Source organism: Pelecanus crispus, chromosome 8 (genome assembly GCF_030463565.1).
Source record: "Pelecanus crispus isolate bPelCri1 chromosome 8, bPelCri1.pri, whole genome shotgun sequence".
Taxonomy (NCBI): domain Eukaryota; kingdom Metazoa; phylum Chordata; class Aves; order Pelecaniformes; family Pelecanidae; genus Pelecanus; species Pelecanus crispus.
The window spans coordinates 47,090,824-47,113,016 of NC_134650.1; the positions used below are offsets into that span (position 1 = coordinate 47,090,824).

At 51.4% G+C, this 22,193-nt stretch overlaps 2 protein-coding genes across 9 annotated transcripts in view; both read right to left on the reverse strand.

Annotated features, from left to right (window-relative positions):
* Positions 1 to 236: 236 nt before the first annotated feature.
* Positions 237 to 4,015, reverse strand: APRT (adenine phosphoribosyltransferase). Of its 2 annotated transcripts, none has more exons than XM_075715558.1 (5): positions 3,933 to 4,015; positions 3,133 to 3,236; positions 1,622 to 1,755; positions 599 to 677; positions 237 to 454 (listed from the first exon to the last, which is right to left on the reverse strand). In XM_075715558.1, the coding sequence occupies exons 1-5, from the start codon at positions 4,013 to 4,015 to the stop codon at positions 312 to 314; spliced, it is 543 nt and encodes a 180-aa protein (XP_075571673.1). In that variant the 3' UTR covers positions 237 to 311. The 2 variants fall into 2 exon arrangements, with proteins under 2 accessions (XP_075571673.1, XP_075571674.1); XM_075715559.1 differs by having other exon boundaries at positions 237 to 364; positions 590 to 677.
* Positions 4,016 to 11,482: 7,467 nt separating this feature from the next.
* Positions 11,483 to 22,193, reverse strand: part of GALNS (galactosamine (N-acetyl)-6-sulfatase) — a 52,998-nt gene continuing 42,287 nt past the window's right edge. For 5 of the 7 annotated variants that reach the window (XM_075715840.1, XM_075715837.1, XM_075715839.1 and 2 more), the window contains 2 exons: positions 17,745 to 17,862; positions 11,483 to 14,172 (listed from right to left, as the gene is read on the reverse strand). In XM_075715840.1, coding sequence (XP_075571955.1) covers positions 14,086 to 14,172; positions 17,745 to 17,862 — 205 coding nt within the window. In that variant the 3' untranslated portion in view covers positions 11,483 to 14,085. Of the gene's footprint in view, positions 14,173 to 17,744; positions 17,863 to 19,417; positions 19,666 to 21,582; position 22,193 lie in introns of those variants that run through there. The other 2 variants (XR_012831262.1, XR_012831263.1) reach the window with 2 other exon arrangements.

Genomic DNA, 22,193 nt, shown 5'->3' on the forward strand with positions numbered 1-22,193 from the left:
ACCAAACAAAAAAAAACCCCAACAAACCAACCACTGAAGCTGCATTTTGGTCTCCATCCCCAAAAAACAATCAGGCTGTTCCTTCTCCCCGCAAAGGGATGAAATCCAAAAAGGATCCTTACACTCGACACACCTTAATCTGTGCTTTGGAAAATAAACAGGACTTTCAGACTTCCATAGCACCTGGCCAGGATCAAAATTGTAGGTTCCCCCCCTGCCCACCCTCCTTGCGACATCAAAAAAAAAGTCACTGAATAAAGCCCAAACTTGTGCACGGCTCCGGGCGTGCATTCCCTTCTCCCGGCTCCTCCTCAGTCGTACTGCAGCAGCGAGTAGAAAGGGATGGACTTGAGCTTTTCTGACCCTTTCAGGAGTTTTAACTCTATGATCACCAGGCACTCCAGGACTTCAGCCTTCAGCCTCTTCATCAGCTCGCAGGCCGCACACATGGTACCTGCACGACACAGAGGTTGAGCAGAAACGTCGTCGCTCGAGGAGCAGCGCCGAGGTCAGCTTCAAACCCCTCGGCCGCTCCAGCCGTCGCCAGCGCGGACGTTAGGCGGGTTACACGTGCTCTAACACCCTCTGCTTCTCTCACCTCCAGTTGCGAGCACGTCATCCACAATGACGACTTTCTGGCCCGGTTCCACGGCGTCACTCTGGATTTCAAGTTCAGTCTGCAGGGTGGAAAGAGTAGCTTCATTTTAGTCTTGCCTTACGGAGAAACACTTCACAAACCACTACCACATGGTGGAACGCAGACGAGTCTTCAGGGAGGTCAGCCTTAGCACTCAGCACCTAAAACCCCAACAACACATGCTCCAGCTACACAGGAGTGCCACGGAAATACATAGTGGGTTAGGTGATTGCTGGGCCAAGCCTCTGGCACGTCAAGATCCTGAACATTCATCAAGTGAATTATGGTCCCATCGTGAAACTTTATCCCCAAGCAGTTCTCCAGCGGGGAAAATCTCCTGTAATGCACCGGGTTGGAGTGCTCTGCCCCTGACAGCCCCGCCAAGCCAGATCCAAACCATCACAGGCACGTCCCGTGTGAGATGAACTTGCCCCGTGCAGGGGCTGGCCCAAACAATCCTCATTAAATAACGCCTAGGTTTGGTGTTTCTGCTGCCGGTCCTCGGGTGCTGTTAGTTACCAGCGTGTTATTTATTAGGCGTACGCCTCCGCTCTTTAATCAGAGCGGCCGGGGCGTTAATGAGGAGAGCGCTCTGTTTTGAAGCCACGTAAAGCAAGGCATTTACTTACAGCGCTTACTGGAAGAGTGGGAAACACACTCCACGTTCATGCTCCTGAATTCAAGCCAAAGAAAGCCGTTTAGCACCAAATCTTAGCACCTCCCACAAAAGATCGCAGTGTGGCTCGCCGACACAAGCCACATGCCTGTGGCTCGGGGAGGGAGCCGCCATGCTGGGGCACGGTGAAGCTCAGCGCCGCTCCCGAAGCTTGGGCCGTGCCAGGCTGCTCGTGGCATCAGCACCGGCTGCGAAACCCAGCTTGGGGACCAGCCCGCTGGTTTTATCCCCCTGTCCCCTCGCTGACACCCCCCGGCCCTCCATCAACCAGCCTGCAAACCCTCCTCTCCCCACGCCCAAGGCGTTACCTTGCCATACTCGAGGGTGTAGGAGATGGACTCGGTCGGGCCGGGAAGTTTCCCCTTTTTCCGTATCAGCACGAAGCCGATCCCCAGTCTCTGAGCCAGGGAGGGGCCTATGAGGAAGCCGCGGGCGTCCAGGCCTGGAAGGAGCAGAGCAGCACGAATACTCAGAGCAGAGCCATTCGACTCAGCACCAGAAGGACACGGAGCCGCTGGAGGGGGTCCAGAGACCACAAAAATGATCCGAGGGCTGGAGCCCCTCTGCTGCGGGGCCAGGCTGAAGGAGCTGGGGGTGCTCAGCCTGGAGAGGAGGGGGCTACGGGGAGACCTGACTGTGGCCTTGCAGTGCTGAAAGGGGATGATAGGAAGGGTGGGGGCAAGCTTTTTAGCAAGGCCTGTTGTGACAGGACAAGGAGTAATGGATTTAAACTGAAGAAGAATAGATTTAGACTGGATATAAGGAAGAAATTTTTTACAATGAGGGTAGTGAAGCACTGGCACAGGTTGCCCAGAGAGGCGGTGGAGGCCCCATCCCTGGGAACATCCCAGGCCAGGTTGGACGGGGCTCTGAGCACCCTGCTCTGGTTAAAGCTGTCCCTGTCACTGCAGGGGCTGGGCTGGGTGGCCTCTAAAGGTCCCTTCCAGCCCAAAGCATTCTGTGATTCTATAACTGGGGGTGTCTTTGCACGATACCCCAGCTTTATCCTCCCACGTTCAGGGGGGTCTCGAGAAGCAATTCGCTCTTCCAGTCATTTCTGAAAACACACACCACGCTCCTGCCCTGCCCGTGTTCGCCAAGACGTGCTGCTGACGGGCTTCGGGGCACCGCATCGATCCCCCCATCAGCCTGTTTTGCTTCCCGTCTAGCTCTTCTTAGAGATAAGCTCAGCTAGGCCCCGGTATCAGTTTGGCCACGCAGCCAGGGACTGCACCAGTGGGGGACAGACTCCAGTTATCGTGAGGCACTTGGACCAGGTTTGGTCTAGAGTCCTTGAACTTTGGGCTATCGCCCAGCCCAAGCACTGCCTTCCTAGGCATTCTCAGCCTCTTTCACAGGTGTGTTGCAATGCGTTATCACCACAAAAGCTCTTTCTGTTGGCTTGAGACGGCCCCCTGAGAAGGAAAACATGGTGGAACAGGGTCTGCCTGCCATGGGGACCGTGCGAGACCTTACAGGCATGCCTGTAAGACTTTGCATCGTGCTTTCAGTACTCCCCGACTCTTTTTTTTAACGATGAAAGCAACAAATTATGAAACTGGTGCTTCAGGATCATCAGATGGCATTTGCCACATCCAAAAGCAGTATTTTTAGAGGAAAATGCGGTACTGGGTTAAGGGGATAACCTGTGCCGGTGTTACCGTACCATAGAGGCCAGTACTGGGGTGATTATGATGTCCCAGGGCTGCAGTATTCCCTGCCCCGTTAGCAGAGGAGTCTCCCCATGTCTCCCGCCCGGGGAAGCCTGCAGACGCGACGCTCTGCACTGGCCTCTGAGATGGTTTCAATCAACGCTCACCTGCAATGAAGTCGATTTTGGGGAAAGATGCCCTCAAATGATCTTCCAGAAGATCAATCAAAGTCCTGAAAGCTGCAGGATCCTTCAGCAAGGGGCTGATATCGCTGCAAAGGGAGGGAGAGCGGTTAGATACCTCCGGGGGGGTGGGTTGGCTCCCGACCGAGCCCCGGGAAGCGGGGCCTGCCCTGGGCTGCCAGGAGCAGGCAAGGGGAAGGGTGGGCAGCGGGGAGAGGTGCTGGCAGCGAACCCCTGGCCCCTGCTCCATCCCTGGTCCTGGTCCCTGCTCCATCCCTGGTCTTGGTCCCTGCTCCATCCCCGGCCCTGGTCCCTGCTCCTGCTCCATCCCTGGTCCTGGTCCCTGCTCCATCCCCGGCCCCTGCTCTATCCCCGGCCCCGGTCCCTCCTTCATCACCGGCCCCAGCCCCTGCTCCTGCTCCATCTCCGGCCCTGGTCCCTGCTCCATCTCCGGCCCTGGTCCCTGCTCCATCCCCACTGCCTCCTCCATCCCCGCCACCCGCCCCGGCCCCGGCCCGAGCCCCGCTCCCTCCATCCCCGGCCCCCGCTCCCTCCCCGGCCCCGCTCCCTCCATCCCCGGCCCCTGCTCCATCCCCATCCCCGCTCCCTCCATCCCCGGCCCCTGCTCCATCCCCATCCCCGCTCCCTCCATCCCCGGCCCCTGCTCCATCCCCATCCCCGCTCCCTCCATCCCCGGCCCCTGCTCCATCCCCGGTCCCTGCTCCATCCCCGGCCCCGGCCCCGCTCCCGCCCCCGGTCCCCGGCCCCCGGCCCCGGCCCCGCACCGGAACAGCACTCCGGGCACCGGGAAGTCGGGGAAGGGCCGCACGCGGTCGCGCAGGCCCCGCAGCCGCCGCTCCTCGCTCATGGCGGCCCCGCTCTGCGCAGCCCCGGCACCGCCCTCCGCGGGGGCGGCCCGGAGCCGCATGCGGGCCCCGCCTCCGGTACCCCCGGAGCCCGTGGAGCCCTGCTAGCCCGGAGCCCCGACCCACGGTGCGTGGAGCTCTGGTACCCCGGAGCCCCGACCCCCCGGGTGCATGGAGCTCTGCTACCCCGGAGCCCCGACCCCCCGGGTGCATGGAGCTCTGATACCCTGGAGCCCCGACCCACGGTGCGTTGGAGCTCTGCTACCCCGGAGCCCTGACCCCCCGGGGCACGGAGCCCCGGTACCTCGTAGCCCCGACCCCCCGGGTGCATGGAGCTCTGCTACCCCGGAGCCCCGACCCCCCGGGTGCATGGAGCTCTGCTACCCCGGAGCCCCAACCCCCCGGGGCACAGAGCCCCGGTACCCCCGGAGCCCCGACCCCCCGGGTGCATGGAGCTCTGAGCCCCGGTGCATGGAGCTCTGGTACCCCAGAGCCCCGACCCCCCGGGTGCATGGAGCTCTGCTACCCTGGAGCCCTGACCCCCCGGGTGCATGGAGCTCTGCCACTCCCGGGTACGGAGCCCTGAGCCCCGGTGCGTGGAGCTCTGGTATCCCGGGGCATGGAGCTCTGCCACTCCCGGGTACGGAGCCCTGAGCCCCGGTGCGTGGAGCTCTGGTATCCCGGGGCATGGAGCATCAGACCCCCCGGAGCACGGACCTCTGCTACTCTGGGGTACAGAGCCCCAAACCCCCGGTGCGTGGAGCTCTGGCATCCCTGGGACCCGACCCCCCCAGGGCACAGAGCTCTGCTACTCTGGGGTACGGAGCCCCAAACCCCCGGTGCGTGGAGCTCTGGCATCCCTGGGACCCGACCCCCCCCAGGGCACAGAGCTCTGCTACTCTGGGGTACGGAGCCCCAGTCCCTTGGTGCACGGAGCTCTGCTACTCTGGGGTACGGAGCCCTGACCCCCGAGTGCACAGAGCTCTGGTACCCCGGGGCATGGAGCATCAGACCCCCCAGGGCATGGAGCTCTGCTACTCTGGGGTACGGAGCCCCCAATCCCTTGGTGCACGGAGCTCTGCTGCTCTGGGGTATGGAGCCCTGACCCCCGGGTGCATGGAGCTCTGGTATCCCAGGGCATGGAGCATCAGACCCCAGTGGATGGAGCTCTGCTACTGCAGGGTATGGAGCTCTGACTCCCTGGTGCCTGGACGTCTGGTATCCCGGAGATCCGACCCCCCGGGGCACGGAGCTCTGCTACTCTGGGGTACGGACCCCTGACCCCCGAGTGCACAGAGCTCTGGTACCCCGGGGCATGGAGCATCAGACCCCCCGGGGCACGGAGCCCTGACTCCCCAGTGCACGAACAAGTGTGATGGGGGGCGGCTGAGGGAGCTGGGGGTGTTCAGCCTGGAGAAGAGGAGGCTGAGGGGAGACCTGATCGCTCTCTGCAGCTCCTGACAGGAGGGGGCAGGGAGGGGGGGTCGGGCTCTTCTCCCAAGGAACAAGTGATAGGACGAGAGGAAATGGGCTCAAGCTGTGTCAGGGGAGGTTTAGATTGGATATTGGGAGAAATTTCTTCACAGAAACAGTGGTCAAGCATTGGAACAGGCTGCCCAGAGAGGTGGGGGAGTCCCCATCCCTGGAGGGGTTCAACAAACGGGCAGAGGTGGCACTTGGGGACATGGTTTAGTGGGCATGGGGGTGTTGGGTTGATGGTTGGGCTGATGATCTTAGAGGCCCTTTCCAACCTTAATGATTCCAGTTTTTACTTTCATTAAAAAATAATCCAGCCCCCAAGCCAGGAAACATGAAATGAATTATTCCTCTCCCCTTAACTGGTTTAGTGGTGGCCTTGGTAGTGTAGGTTAATGGTTGGACTGGATGATCCTAAAGGTCTTTTCCAACCTAAACGATTCGATGAAGCTCTGCCACTCCCATGCACGGAGCACTGATCCCCCTGGTGCATGGAGCCCCAATCCCCCCACGCATGGAGCTCTGGCACCCTGGGGCACAGAGACCCAATCCCCTCGGTGTACAGAGCTCCGATCCCCCAGTGCACGGAGCCCCAACCCTCCCGTGGTGCATGGAGCTCCGGTACCCCAAGGCATGGAGCCCTGATCTCCCCGGTGCACGGTGCTCTGCTATGCTGGAGCATGGAGCCAGGTATCCGTATGGATACTATGCATACTGGGTATGCGTAGGCAGCCCCAGTTTCCCCTCTGAAGAGTGTGGTGCCGCATTTCCCCAGAAATTTCCTTGCCCCAGCCAGCTTTGGAAAGGAGTCCCATGCCCAGGGGTTACACTTCCACCCTGCTTCACCCCTGCCCAGCGCCTTGCGTAGACAGCAAGCGTGTTAGGACTAAACCATTTCCCACTTTTTTGTCCCTCGTCACCTCTTGTGAACTGCTAGAATCACATTATGTGTTTGTTAAAATGGCTGGTTTGGATTATACTCATGGGGGATGATAACGCAGCCGGTCTGAGTGCCCTCGGTCCTGGACTAAGAGCTCAGCAGCTACTGGTGTCACTCGGTCGTACGGCTGCTCAGGGCACTCTCACGCAGCTCCTATCTCCCATCGCCTGACGGGTGGATCACCATTTGTCCGTGCAAAATCCATTGCGGGCAGGAGACATACCGCTGAACGAGTACAGAGCTCCTCTTACGTTAGGAAACGCGACTTGGAGCTGGTTCAAACGCTTCTGGGTACAAGCCGCTGCAGAAAGCAAAGGCAGTTCTAGCATGCAACACCCCTGGCCCAGCTCAGAGCTCGCTGTCGATAGCTGCGACGGGGACACCTCAGCTCCACACCCTCCAGAGAGCTGGTAGGGCCCGTCTTTGAGGCGCGTGCCAGCGGCATTCCAGGTATTTTGCTTTCATTTGGTGCGGACGCCGTGGGCTGGGTGCTCAGGCCTGCAGCAGCCTGGTAATGAACGCAGAGCTGCTTTCTCCTACTCTTGCTGGACCGGTCGCTCCCAAAAGTCCTTCCAGCTACGAGAAGCGGCTCTTGCACAGGAGGAGCCGCTGCCGGGAGGGAAAGCTGGTCTCCTCTCCAACTTAGCCGTGACAGGCCCATACGCACAGCACGGCTTGCGAGACACCCGATTCTGCCCGCATCCCAGCATCCGACACGTCCTGCGTCATCGCATAGTTCCCAGCGCTTGGTGCAAACGCTCGGGAATCATTTGCCGCGCACCGAATCCTCCGCTGCTCTATTTTCTTCCTAATTCACCTATAGACAAGCAAAAGGCACCCGTTTAATGGATGTCTGCCCTGAGGCGCAAAGGAGACGAGCTGAAGGCCAGCGCAAAGGTTGCTCCCTTTCTTGTTAAGCTCTCTATTGCCAGAGACAGCCCGTGCAGGAGGTCAGCGTGCCTCCTTTCACAGCCATTCCCTTACAGACTAAGATTTTCCCTGAAGTCAGATTATCTCTTTGGCACCAGAAAAATCCTCTCTCGCAGCTGTTCCAGTGAAGCAAACGCGGACGAAGCACGTAGCCTTCCGCTGGAACAGGGGCTTCGCAACACCCTCGCTCCCTCGGATGAGCTGGAAGGGTTTCTCTTGTAACCTTACCAACCACGACACCGGGCAATGAGCTATTCCAGCAACTCCTCTTCTTCCTGGCGGATGGAAGCGATGGAATTTATCTGCCTACCCATGGAAATAAGCAGGAGCTGGGAAAGGGCTCTTTTGCAGCCTGCCTGCAGCATGAAGACCAGGCACCTTGCCTTCTGCCCCTCACTAATGGAGGAGCCGTAAGCCGGGGTCTTCATCACACTTTTCATGTTTGAGACCCCCCTACATGATCACCGTCGTTACCAGCAGAAGACACCAACCCCATTTTTCTTGAGGCTAAGCGAGGTCCCCAGGCCCCTCATGCCAAGCGACCCGCGGCAAACCAGCAGCTCTCAGCAGGACGAGCTGCCGAGGGTTCCCCCGGTCCCTTCGCACCCAGCAGCCAGGTGAAGAAGCAGCTGGGGGGGGATATTTCCTCCTCTGATGTGGGATCAGGCCGCTCAGACACCATCAGTTCTGCCAGGAAGAGCATAAAGGTTACACCAAATGGGACTTCCAACAATTCAGCTGCCAGAAATTATGCCACATGCCAGCTCAGGTTTAAAAACCAACATTTCTCAGATCTCTGTCAGAACTTCACCTCATTAATCCTCCATTTCAAAGGGTATGAACTGCACCTACCGGCACAGACTGGTTTTTAACGTCCAAAGTAAGTAAGTTTTCCCTGTAATTGTTCAACCTTTCAAGCAACAGTGCTGACTCCTACTGCAATTTCCATCTGAAAAGAACTTTCCTAGGACCAATTTCCAAATGTGATGTCAAAGGACTTCCGCTCTGGAACATCACCGGGGAGGTGTCTCGACATCCGCTTGTGGCTCCGAGAGGTTTGGGGCTGTTCCGTGCCCGGCGGAGGAACCACGGCCTGGGATCTGGCCCCCCCAGAGGGTACTGTAGCAGGGGGGGCACCGGCTTTGCCTCTCTTTTGGCCGCAGAGGTAATCAGTGATTTAAAAGTATTCCGAGCGCCTGATATGAGAGGTTGTTATTAGCTGGTGAACACAGAAACTGGGCGTATAAAAGCTTGAGAGCTGGCTCTAATCAGCTTAACCAGGCAATTAGAAGAGCTGTGCCGAGGATGGAAGTTTCTGTTCCGTTAAGGATTTTAAAACTTCAGTGTGAAGTGGAACAAAATGCCCAAAATTTCAACATACCCCATGAGGGGAAATGAGAACTAAAATTTCCTTTCAAATCCGCTGGAACGTTTCGTTTCAATTTCAGCTTTAGAAACGCATGCACTTTAAACCCATTTTTAAAAAAAAACAAATTTGAAATCTCTTATTTCAACAGCAGAAGAATGCAGTTCCCCGGCCAGCTCCCTGGGCTCGGGACCGAAGCGTCCGTACTGAACAACGAGCTAGCTTTGTCCCCCCTAAAAGAGGCGAAAGCATCATGAACCAGCTCTGCCCCTTCCACAGCATCCTTGTTTGCACGGAGCTGAAGCCAGCACCTCCTGCCCGCTGCAGCGGGATGGATCAGGCCCTTGGAGAAGACACAAACCCCCCTCTCTCTCTGGCCAGCCTGGCCGAGCCGGGAGGGGATTTTTGAGTCGGATTCAGAACGAATGGATTTGGCACGCATTCCTCGCTGCTGGCGAACGGGCCAACGGGCTTTTCAGCCCCTATCCCTTTCAGATGGGAATCGTGCTACCTACGTACATATCGCCCAGAAGGGTGTTAAGTGACTCCGGGAGGGACAAAGGCGTAGAGAGCTGCCAGGCTGGCTCTCTTGAGAAGTTGGATGGCAGAGGTTTTTTTACACGCCTGAGAGACCGCAGGCTTTTGGCTAGGGATCCACCTTTATTTAGGATTTATATAATCCAAACTAGACTTCGAGCAGCAACAAAACTATAAACGGTGGAAGGGGATAGAAAGAAAACAGGCAAATGGAGTCTTTTCTTGGTGTTTAAAATAGCCGATTTCCAAAGGAAAAAATAAAGGACCTAAAACAGGATTTCAGTCATTCCCTTACAACTGTTCTCAAAAACTAACAATTTAATTCAAGAGGCACCGCCGTGTCGCCTTCTGATAACATATGAAAAGCTCACATCAAATACTACCAGAAAACAAAAGCAGAAGTCTCTTTCCAAGTGTTATAACCGTTAAGAGAAATGGAAAACAAGCCACTCTTAACTGCAAAACAGTTATTTGGATACTGAACAAGCACTCAAGAGTAACTTTTGGAGAGTAAAAGTGCATGTAGTTTAAAGTTTCCCAGTGCTGAGGACAACAGCAAGTTCCCTGGGGAGAGATTTCCTGTCTAGCTGTGCTCAAGAGTCTGCTGGCGGCTCCACGGACAATGAACTGCCTCCCAGCACTGCCTTCCCCCAAAAAGCCCCGATTCAAACCATTCTCACCTTCAAAAGGCCTGAATTTTTTTTCAGGTGATGACTGCGAAGATGTCCTCACTGGAAAAAAAAAAGTATTCTTCAACCTTTGGGAGATTCTCATCTCATCCGCTTTGCTTTATACGAAACCAGGAGGCTTTTGGAAGCCATCCACCGCGTTCGGGAAAGGCTTGACTCGGCAGGTACCGAGAATTGCTAGCTTCCACGCGGCAGCGAGCGTCCCAAGTTCAACAGCTTCCTCCTCGGCGATATTAGCTCCAGTTTCTTTAGTAAAAGCCCACTGTCATCCTCAGCGCTTGCCTGAAAACTCAAGTCCCCAGACACGGCGTAATGTTTTATTAGCAAATACACGGGTATCGCTCGCTCTCGTTCCGAACTTGCCTATTTTCACTTTTAATACTGCGTTCCCCGGCTTGCCATTTAAAATGCAGAGGCATGTTATCTTTCATCACTGCACTCAATACAGTTTGCAGGGCATTAACCTTGGCTCTAAGTGTTCGAAATTGATCTTCTGGTTTCCAATTCCAGTGTTCAGATCCCCAAATTGTTGGCCCACAGAGACTAATTTGCCACCGAAATAATCCATTTGTCACTGCAGGATTTTAAATCAAGGCTCCATTTTTGCAGCCATAGACTGTAAATGTGGTAGGACTTTTTCCACGATTATTGGTTACATCAATTTCGGAAGCTTCTCTGCATGGAGGGTTGGATGATAACACAGCCTCAGGGGCAGAGTGGGGAGACTCGAGAGGCTCAGCTAATTGGAAATTAAAGGCAAGAAAGAAATTCCTTGGACTCTTAGCCAAGCAGATATTAAGCTTTTAGCATTTAGAAGATGTATTTAAATATAAAGAAAGGAACATCACATAGAAGCAGTCTTAGACAGACGCCGTCTTTCCTTTAGCTCTTATGTCCTGCAGCTTAATGGTTGGACTGGATGATCTTAAAGGTCTTTTCCAACCTAAATAATTCTACAATTCTATGATTGAGAAAGGAAGCGACCAACAAACCAGCTTCACTGCTGCAGGTCCCCAACCGGCCGCTACACCCCATCAGACCCACTCTTGTGTTGACCACTACTGCACACACAACCCCAGGCAGCTCCCGCAAAACCAGCGCCTGCCCCACTACGGTCAGTTCGCAAAATTGGGCAACTATCACGCGGAGCAACTTCAGATCAGAGGCTGGGGATCATTATTAAGGGCAGATGTGGTAATACAGGCTGGCCGCTTGTGACCCAAGGGCGTACGGGTTAACGCGGCAGGCTGGCAGCGCTCATCCCCGCGCCTGCGCTGCTGGACGCAGCCTCAGGCTGCATACGCCCCTGGTCCCCACACCAGCCTCCGAATTGTACTTGGGCAGCTGCGTGGGCTGGGAAATTGATCCGCAGTAAAAATAATACAGGGAAAACAAAACAAGCTATTTTTAACCCAAGTCAGCCCCGTGATCTGGAAGGCGTATCTGTCAGACTGTCCCAAAGCAAGGTGTTATTCGGTTGTTTTACAGGTGCGCACAGACAAATCGTGTAATGCATTTCTGATAAATTACTTTATTTTTCTTCATTAGTTCTTCATCTCGTAACTTTAAAATCTGTACATCTTTGGGAAAAGCATCGATTTAAAATTCTTCCTAGCCATCCAGCTGTAAAACTACTATTCTTATTTAAATTTAAAGCAGTAGCTTCTTCACATTAACCTTTGACCTTTTATAATAAATGGACATGAAGCAGATAATAAACAGATATCAAGTCAATTATTCACTTATAGCAGCCAGTCTTCCAGTGCAAAGTTTACATCCAGTATCTATGCACTGAGAGATTATTTCAATGACGAATGAGGACTTTGTGTGCTGGGTAACCAGACAAACACCGTGTGTGCTGAGAACAGGATGGCTTGTCCAAGCAAGTTACAGAGGAAAAGCACTATCTTCAAAACTGCAAGCTGCGAAAGAGTAAAGAAGGAAGTGGCAGCCAGGCTGGCAGGGGACACGGGGGAGCAGGCATCCAGTATGCTCACAATGTACGCACTGCGAACGCTAAGAACTGAGAAACGTGTCTGGGCTAGCGCTCAGACGATGAGCTGCGAGCCTGCGATGTGTTCTCTTAAGAAATAAGCAGCACGTAGAAAGACAAAGCGCTGTTACGATTCGCAGCAGACATGTTCATAACTATTTGAGGGCTGACAGCGATTTTCAAGGAGTTGCAGTGACAGACTCCCTCCTCTGGTGGGATCCTTATCTGCTGATAATAGCGAACTGCAGGGCTCTGAACGCTGCTGGGTGACAGATGCACTAAAGCAGAGGTGGACAGCACCCAGAAAATGGGAAGTTACTGGTTTTGTCCGCTCTCCTGTGCTGACAGGCTCACAGGACTGCTGCAAGTCCTCCTACCAGTCCTTCTCATATAGCATCGCTGAAGAACAGGCTGATCAGAATCTCTCAAGACTTGAGCTATCCACACTGTGCCGTGAAATACTGGAAGGACAATTAGGAACATCATAAGGCATCTAAGACATCTGGACTATAAACAAATGCCATTTGCAGATGCACACACAGTGAGTTTCAGAGCCTCTGCCAGCCGATGAAATGTTGGCTGTGATTTCTGAAAGGTGGAACAGTTAAGAGCCGACTCAAGTGCTGTTCTTACTACAATCTTATAGGATTATCCAGCTTCATGAGATATACGCTAGGAATTACTGTGGAGGGGATTACAGGTAGCGTAAACCATGGGAACGGAGAGAATGGGAGCATTTGGGATTACAGGGAGGGTAGGCACAAGCAGCTGAGGAGCCCGTAGCAGGCAGTAGCACAGCAGTTACAAGAGAAGCAGAACTCTCAACCCATCTCAAGCCAGCCCCAAGCTTTGCTTGGGAAGGAAGTAGGGCTCTTTACAGCTACAGAGCACCTCGATTTTTCCCAAGGCAGCACAACGCCATGTGGAGAGGGCACGCGGACTGTAGAAAACACTGGAGCGGTGGAAGTGGAGCTGTCGGTGGTGCAAACAGCACGTTCAGGGTTGCTTCTAGCTACTCCCCCGAAGCCCCAGAGTAACCTGGCTCGGTTTTGCTTGAGACATGTTTATTAGCAATAGCGAAGGGTGTGAAACAGGCTCAAAAGCAGATGAGAAATTCGCAATGTGAAACTGTGCGAAGGATCGGCATTTACCATGAACTCTGTTTAAAGAAGTGCTACACCCAGGCTGTGGAAAGTTTGCACAAGGAGAATTCCTCAGAGAGCGTACACTGGAAACAGGGTCAAGAGTTAACATCTGATGCAAACGGGCATTTCTGAGCCTGCGGTTGGCTGGGCCCAGATCATGAGACTAGAAGCGTGACTTAAACCATATTTGGACCCAAATTTTTGGAAATGAAGAAAAACCCCTGAAACGAACAGCTGACCCCCAGCTCCCCAAGAACATCCTGCACGCTATCAATAAGGCAATACTTACACAAACACTATCTTCACATTTCTTTATACCGTTACCTAGGGAATGTTTGCAGCTACAGATGGAAGGAAGGCAGGGCGTTCTCCCTGGAGCCAACCCCTCAGCTGGGAACAGGAGGGAGCACTTGTTTGCACCCAGCGATGCACAGCAGCGGTCTGGACCGTACAGCTGCACCCAGTACTCGCAAGTTTAGGAAGAAAGGAAAAACAAGTTGGTGTCCAGAGTTCACAATGGAAATCAAATGTTAAAACAACAAGTTACAGGCAAACAAAACAAGGGCAGTTTGGGCAGGGTTTTCTGGCAGCTGCAAGTTTCCTGAACAGTCCCCCCATGGCTGCTGTTGGGGCGTCCGAACGAGCGGTGATTTGAGACAGCAGGCTGGGTGGAAGGAGCAAGAGGAAAGGTGCATCCATAGTATTTCTGAGGTGGTGGCAGGGTTGCGGTTGTCCAGAGAGCTTTTACAGTTGAAACAGTCTTCGCTGAAAAGTTGCCATTTACGGGAACAATTAAAACAACAGAAGACTACAGGCTAAACCCTGAGCACTAGCAATATAAACACTGGCCCTTTTGGAAGAGCAAATGATGATATCATAAATACATCACACCCTTCCTTTGTAACGGGAGTGTCAACACGAGAAGATATGCTTTGTAAACCGTATGTCCGTTTGATTAGAGCTTTTCTGTGTAGCTCTTGAGGGCTGCAGGGAAGATCAATGAGGCCAAAAGCACTTCTTAGGATCAGACTGGGGCGGTTTCAGGCACTTTCCTAGCTTCTCACAGCCTGGAGGAGACCAATTCTGTTAAAAACAAACAAAAAGTATACAGAAAGATGATTCATACCAAGTATCTGCTAAGCTCTAACCCTAACCCAGCCTCTTTGATTCTCACAAAGACCATCCTATGTCCTGCTTGAAAAATGAAACTCCTCTTGCAGCTAATGCTCCCAGGCTCATCAACTTCCCAGCTCCAAACGCTATTCAAAAAAAGCTTTAGGAAAGACTACAAGTTCTTCTGCAGCAGATGATTCCCTCTTCTGGGATACAGCGGTCTCTCCTGTACAAATGCAGTCTGCTACAATTCTGTCAACCTTCCTCTCTTTCCTGTAGCAGCATGAAGCAACCAGACCATGAAGTTTTGGTGAAATCTCCAATTTTCCCAGGATCCAGAAAAGATGCCTGTATTTTAGTGAGCATTTTGATGGATGAATTCGCAAACAGATGGAGTAGGAGGCATTTGTAAGACAACTAGTCCAGAGCATGCAGACCAAAACTATTTGCCTCCCTTGTTTCCACGTTTCTTGAACTACCTTTCTCCAGTATGCAGGGCTCTGAACGCTGCTGGGTGACAGATGCACTAAAGCAGAGGTGGACAGCACCCAGAAAATGGGAAGTTACTGGTTTTGTCCGCTCTCCTGTGCTGACAGGCGCACAGGACTGCTGCAAGTCCTCCTACCAGTCCTTCTCATATAGCATCGCTGAAGAACAGGCTGATCAGAATCTCTCAAGACTTGAGCTATCCACACTGCCATGAAATACTGGAAGGACAATTAGGAACATCATAAGGCACTACAGTACATAGGCACTAAGTACAACAGAGAAACGTCGTCAGCAAGGAAACCCGCTGCCAACCTCGGTTTCCAAAGGGATTAACAACAGAAGAAATTTGGATAAAAGAACTTTTTCAATTTCACTGGGGTTTTGTCATTTAAAATTTGGGACTGCGGCAATGTGAATGGCAGGCTACAATCCCCATTCTGCCTTCAGGAATCTTTCGCCTTTTTCTCTGTCCGTCCCTCTCTCAAAGTCTGTCCATCCATGGGAGATTCCTGCTGTCGCCCATTAAAGGTCAGTTCAGCTCTGACTTATTGCCTTTTATTTTATTTATTTTTGTCCTTCAAGTAATTTACGTTTTCTTGGAATTAAATTCCTACAGAGTAAAAGAAAGCTTAACTGCAGAAAAAACGCCAGAGCAGGTTTCTATTCCATATGTCTGACAACAGATGGCAGTGAGACACCAGCTATGTCTGCAGAAGGAGCAGAACACAGAGCGGAGCTTTGGCAGAAGGCACCTCACTGCACGAAGGGCTCCAGACGGTTTAAGAACAATTAATGGTGTTTTCTAAAGCCATTTCTCAATTTTAAAATGCACAACCACCACTGGAAATTTCAGGTGCCTGACCAGTCTGTAGAAGCAACAGAGATCCAAAGAAACAAATGAAATATTTGTTCCTTTGAAAAAAAACCCAAATCATATCTGCTTCGGTCTCGCAGCCCAAGTCGGCTTTCCTGGATCTGCAAGTGCCGAGAGCCCCAAGGACACCATGTGTGCTGCAAGTCAAACACGCAGGCGAGTCTGCGCGGCTCCGCTGCATGGAGCAATTTCTCCTACACTTCCACAGGAGGAAAACACAGCAGAACCGGCTCCGCGGGAGCTTCATCGACACTGCTGGTGGGATACACCACAGATGGGCCAGCAAACACTTCTCCTGCTCAGGAGGGCTGCTGCTGCTGCGCTTACATCAATCCCAGTACTGCAGTAGCTACAAAACCACCCATCTGCTTTGCTCATGGACAAGTGAAGACAATTATTCTCTGTCCCGGAAAGGATATTAAATGCCCATATCAAATAAATGGGTGACAGAATTTAGAAGATAGTGTTGGGCACAGTATTAGCAGGTGATATTTATCTCCCAGAATCCTCCAAAGACAGATTTAGGGCTCAAACAACCCCAGCAATACTATCACTCCAAAAAGATTTGGTTATCTTCATCTCTGGTCTCAACAGGCAATAATTGGTGCCTGTTTATTTTAGTTTTGTGGCCGTGTAATTAGCCTGTTAGGAGTATACATAGAATAGAAAACTCATCATGTTTCCTGCTGGGATTTGAACATTTCTCCTGGGATTAGAATACCCCCCAGCCTACCAGGGAGGGCTTTCTGCCTCAGCCAGCCTGAATGATCTGGTTTGAGCTTGGCCAAGCACTGGAGCAGTCATTAGCTGTCTCTGCTTATAGACTAGGCAGGCACAACTGGACTTGGCCAAGCCCTGGACGTTGCCATAGCCAAAGCAGAAGCAGCAGCCCATGGTCTGCAAAACTTCTACCCAACTGAGATAGAACAAGGCATGCTCAGGGAGAAGACTGACTCTCAATAGCCCCAAGGAGAGGGCTGGGGTACGGGACCAAGTATGGGACCTCCAGTCCGGCCCTTTTTCCATTATGCAACCCAAAAGACACCGGGTGTTGACAAACAGGGATACCAGATGTTTTCACAGCACCTAAACACACTGCGCCAGGGTAGCTGCAGAACAGCAGAGTACGCCTACAATTTATGAACCAGTTTTGGAGTTGGAATTAGCACAGAAGAAATGCCTTTCCAGTGAAGGTCTCTGGCAGCAGCCAGGCACTGGGGAGAGTGCCTGAACCCAAAAGGTCCCAGAGGAGCATAAAACAGTGTTTATTAAGGGAAAAGTTGAATAATGAAAGAAAACAACACAGAAACAATGGTCCTTCAAATCTTTTTCCTACTTAACATCCAAAAATAAAAAGATGTGACAAAGCTAAAAAAGATCTTTGCCTTCTTATTAAGGAGACACAGCTCTTGTACTTTTCTGTCTGTCTGGAGATAGACCCTAAGGTACTGACTGTTTGTTTCAGAAGATTATTTCAGCGTCAGAAAGATTGTGCCTGTTACTATTCTGTGTCAGTCTACAGGCACATCCCCTTAGACTACACACACTCTTGTCATCTGACAACTTTACCTCCTACAAACCATCCAGTTTCTTTCCCAGGCTCTCAACAAACCAAGCAGCATTTGACAGGAAAGCCAAACTGTAACTTTCCAACATGCAATTTGAAACGGAAAACAGAATTGAAAATGTTTGTCATGTTTCAAGCCATAAAAACTTTGGAAAAGTCAGGCACGGGTGGAATCGGAAGAGACCGAGCAAGGCCAAAGATACTCTCACGCATCACCGAGAAAGAGCCACTGTCACAGTCGCACCACTCAAAACACAGAAGACTTTTGAGATTTGCAGAAGGCGATTAGAAAGGAGAAGAAGGATCTACAGTTGTAGATACTGCCGTATGTCTAAGGAAGGAAGCCACAGAGTTTATCACAGCATGTTGGTAGACCTAACCCCACTCACTTTGCACGAGCCTTCCTATGCCGCTGCATTCCACAGGTAACAAACAGCCCTCTCCTCTGTGGAACAGCCGAAAAGCCCTTCAAACAGGCAAGTGTGCCTCTCCTCTCCATCCCTTCCCAGCATTAGGTGACATTTTTAAGCCTTTACAAAATATATTTTAAGCCTTCACAAAACATATTTTAAGCTAAGGATTCTCAAATGTATTTATGCTTTAACCACTCACCATGACAGCCTTGTCGCACACGTTAAGCTGTGGCTCCCCTGGCACCATGGTCTCTTTGTGCTCCTGGACAACAACGGATATTCGCTCCATAGCCCTTTGGTATTCATCACTGGCAAAACTAGAATGTGAAAAAAATACAGGCATTATTGGTGGGGCTTCATACACGGCATCATTACAGTGTTCACAGCACTAAGCTAGGTCGGAAGACTTTTCCTGGGCCATAGCAAAGGAGAAGAGTACATAAAGATGCAGTTGACACTAATCGCCCACAGGTCCGTAGGGGAATGAAACATCTGGGCTGACAGAGTCCAGCCTGGCTGGGCCTGGAGGCTGCAGGTCTGAGATGCTCTGCTTAGGGCAGCACAGATGGCAGATGGCTTGCCCTCCCCAGCAAAGAAGCACATGGCTCCTGGCAGATCATCTCGGCATGGGACTTCAGCTTTCAAAACTGCTAGTCCCGGTGGCCGCAAACGTGTCGCTTCGTAGTCGGGCAGAGACGCTGCAGGCTCGTGTTGATTCCCGAGGGGGATCTTGTTGGCAAAAGTGGCACGTACAAAGAAGGGTGCTTCTGGGGTTGTCCTCAAGCCATGCCTTAAATGATTATCAAGGGAGGCTTCCTAGACACAGGACAAACACCTTGCCAGACACGTTAGTCCATAAACAAGTTTGCCGAGGCGATCCTTCCAGCGTGTCACCCAGGAGGTCACCCAGCTCTCTGCTCTCTCTCGTCCTCCACTCTTGCAAGTGCTTTGCTGAACACGTGCAGCACGCAGAGGCGTTTATTGCAGGGAAACGAAGGTAATGTCAATACTTTGGTTTTTCAAGAGTGTTCTTAAGTGAAGGGTTTCAAATACAACCGTTGGCTAGTAAAACTTCACAATCACCAAGTAAGATGAACTAATATTATGCAAACAGGAAGATGGAGAAGAAGAATAGAAGTGACTTGGACAAGACAAGAATACCTCCTCCATTTCGCAACATCCACCCTGGGGTTCTGCCCCATCTACATTCTTCCATTACAGCTTTATTATTCCAAGCTGGGACCCATCTGTCATGCTCCAAGGCCTCATACAGGGTTATAAATTACCAGATTTTTATCTACCCCATTACTCCAGTAGGTACTTGTTTAAGTGGTTCAGGGTGTACTTCACTAATACTTCAAGTATTTCTAAAATGGAGGATTACTACCCAATGATCTCATTTTGTCCATCACGTTAAGAGTCACTTAAAAAACAAGAGAGCGGCAAATTGCTTCTGAAGATAAAAGAAACAATGCAGCTTGGTCCTGACCTCAGGCTCCCTTTGCTTACAGTCCAAGCTGGCCACCAGCCCCACACTCCAGCTAATTTCCTTCTTTGAAAAACAATTACATTTCGAAGCCCAGTAATGTGCCAACAGTTTCCAGTAAACCCTATAAATATCGCATCTCGGCAACCATCCAGAGAGAAGCTGATTGTGGGGATGGGCCTGAGCTTTGCTGATAGAGAACCGGAAGGGAATTTGAAATGACAAGCTCGAGCAAACTAATCTGTTGCTCTCACACCCAGCTAGCTGTATCCTGGTGGAGAGGCTATCACCGGGACCGGCTGTGTGATCTCTACGGACCACCCTGAAATTCAGACTATTCTCGCGAAGCTCCCGAATTTGCTTGCTCCTCTCCCCACGCATCCCACCTTAGCTCTCACAGCAGCCAGCTGCTTACTCCTGCACTGCCCCAAAGAAAACAGCAGGACAGGCAGAAGTTTGGGAGCTGCCAAAGACCATCTCTGACTCACACCCCGATGAGGACGCTCAAGGCAGCAATTGCTTGGCTCCGAGCGTTGCATCCCAGTGGCATGATGGCCTTTCAGTTTGGCGAGATTTTATCTGGAAGCCTTCTGGTCGCATTTCAAGCGCACAGGATTGCCAGCCCGGCAGCACGCTTGAAAAAGAAAAAAATCAAACCAGATATTTTAAAAGAGGCAGAGAGGGTTTAAAGCTAACCTGTGTTGACAGGCAGAGGACAGCGAACACGGGAGAGCCTGCACACGGAGAGAAAACGCTGCAGACACAAACACACTGGGGGAGTCTGCCTAAAACCGCAGGCAAGTACCAGGGATGCACACAGCGCGTTGGACATCTGCGCTGGAGACTGGATAAGATGGGGGGCCAGAAACATTTGAAAGCCTACATACTCTCATGATGGAAACGGAGGTGAAACGCAGTTTGGGAGACACGTGTATTTCAGCATTTTAGATTTCTAATGCACCTATTGCGCCAGGGTTTGAAAGCTATTCCAAACCCAAGCTAATCACACTTCATTAAGATACTCGTATGAAGGATTAATATGAACTGATACATATTTTAATCAATTGTTAGACTCTAACAGATACTCCAGATATGAAATCATTTAATGCCTCCTACGGCTGCTCTTGTAACTATCTAATGTGTTTATTTCTGTCACATACTTGTGCCATCTCTCCAGCATTTAAGATCTTCTTTTGGAAGTGGACCCGTAAGATAAAATGTTGCTGCGAACTAATTAAGCTCCACAGCATCTTTGCAAATATTTAAGTGCTAAAGAGATAGCCCAATTTTGTCCGTCGAAATGGCTTTTCACACATAGGATTCCAAATTAGCTATAATCTGGACAGAGCAATGGAAAACACAGCTGTGGTCTGGATGAAAGATAAACAATATGTTGTCACGACTGCTGCTTTTTGCTCCAAATATGCCAGTCCTGTTGCAACGAAAAAAATCTTTTTGCTGTAATCTTAACTACTGCATTTATCCACAGCATTGCTGTTCATTAGCAACCTAAGACACATGAATGCCGCAGTATAACAAAGTAGGCTCAAGTCATTTAAATCATCTTCTTGCTTTAATTCCCATGTTCAGGACGCTCCTGGCTTTTTCAGCTAGCTCAGCAGTGACAGGAAATCTTGGCCTAACCTCAGCTCCTGGTGTTTTTGAATTGCTCTCCTCTGCAGCTTCTACACTTTCAGATTATTTCAGCATTTAGCACAGGCTGAATGACTTCCCCAAAGCACGATAGAAACAGCTTGGCACGTATAAAAGACTCGGGCTTCTCACAGAAGTACAAAGCTGGCTAAGGCTAAAGAACATGTATAGATTATGCTCCAAGTCATACTGCTAACCTATAAACCTTGTCTCAGTAGGGCTTAACATGCTCTTAAGCTGGCTAAACCTGTTGACACTAGCTTAAAACCTATCCGATTGCAGCTGTCTTGTGTTGAAGTACACGACAGTGATGGACCCCGAGTGCTGTAAGGTGTCATTCAATACTGGAAGATCATCACAGATCGTCTTCAGATGCCTCAGTTGAACACAGGAACTATCTCCCTCATCCAGACATGCGTATCAAGTCTCCATGCATAGCAGGGGACTGTAATGCCTGCAGGATGGCACTAGCCCCGGGGCTGGCGTTCACATGAAACTGGAGTCACACAGAGACAAAGCTGTGAAACTGGAGTCATGCAGAGACAAAGCCAGGGGTTGGTTTTCCCGTCTTGGCCCCATGGAGATCCCATTCCTCACTCTCATGAGCTCAGGTTTTGCTCAGACAGACCCGTTTAGCTCCACAAAGCGCACCAAGATCCAATATCCACGCAGCGGTTTGTAAGGTATTTACCAGCTGCATACGGGGGGCTTAAAACTGTCTCCAGCCCTACGCAAGAAGCGCATTTTGAGACAGAATCTACAAGAGAAAAGTGCCTTTAATCTATATGTAAGATGGGGATAATTACTTCATGGTAATCAGGCTGAGTTGTTAACGAAGAACCTCTCTCGCTCTTACATGGAGTCCCATCATTTCCCTGAATGCATATGCAGGACTGGGCTACAAGGGCAGGGTTTGCTACATTCTCTGTTCCAAAAACCCCAATATTAGCTATACAGGTGTTTGGGCATTATTGTCCACGTGAAGATCCAGACCTTGCTGCCTCCGGGGCACGCTGCATTTTGTATTCTAGTTCAACAATCCTGCAGGAGAGCTGGGAATAGCACTAGAAGAATGAGAGGGTGAGCAGGTGGTGTTGTGAGGAGTTTGCTAAAAGACATCCCCCAGCGTACACGAAATTATTCCACGCTCAGAATGAGGGAACGGAGTGGACAAAGTCCAGGGTCATTACACTAATTGACACTTTACCTCCGGGAAGTCTCTGGAGATCCAATCAGGGCTGGATTGCGAGTGCCGGGGTCCCAGGCACAGGTGTGGCCCGTGCTTCCTTCATTTAGTGTAATTGTGCCTCAGCAATCTGTTCCCATCTCCTCCCTCACCAAACAACTCCAGTGTAACCTGCTCTGCTATTAACCCCACCGTGCCCTACGCTGAAATGCAGGTTTGGAAGAAGGAGGGTTTTTCTCACACGCTGCCTTCGGCGTTAGAGCTCCGGTTTAATCTTGCAGTCGTCAGAGTCTTTCACCTTCAGGTCTGCCAGCATCCTGAGC

Bases quoted from the DNA above. Each gene is read 5' to 3' on its own strand.
- APRT (XM_075715558.1), bottom strand. From the start codon at position 4,015: ATGAGCGAGGAGCGGCGGCTGCGGGGCCTGCGCGACCGCGTGCGGCCC. The intron at 678-1,621 runs GTAACGCCTTGG...TCCACCCTGCAG, and splicing joins ACACCCTCGAGTATGGCAAG to ACTGAACTTGAAATCCAGAG. The intron at 455-598 runs GTGAGAGAAGCA...TGTGTCGTGCAG, and splicing joins TGACGTGCTCGCAACTGGAG to GTACCATGTGTGCGGCCTGC.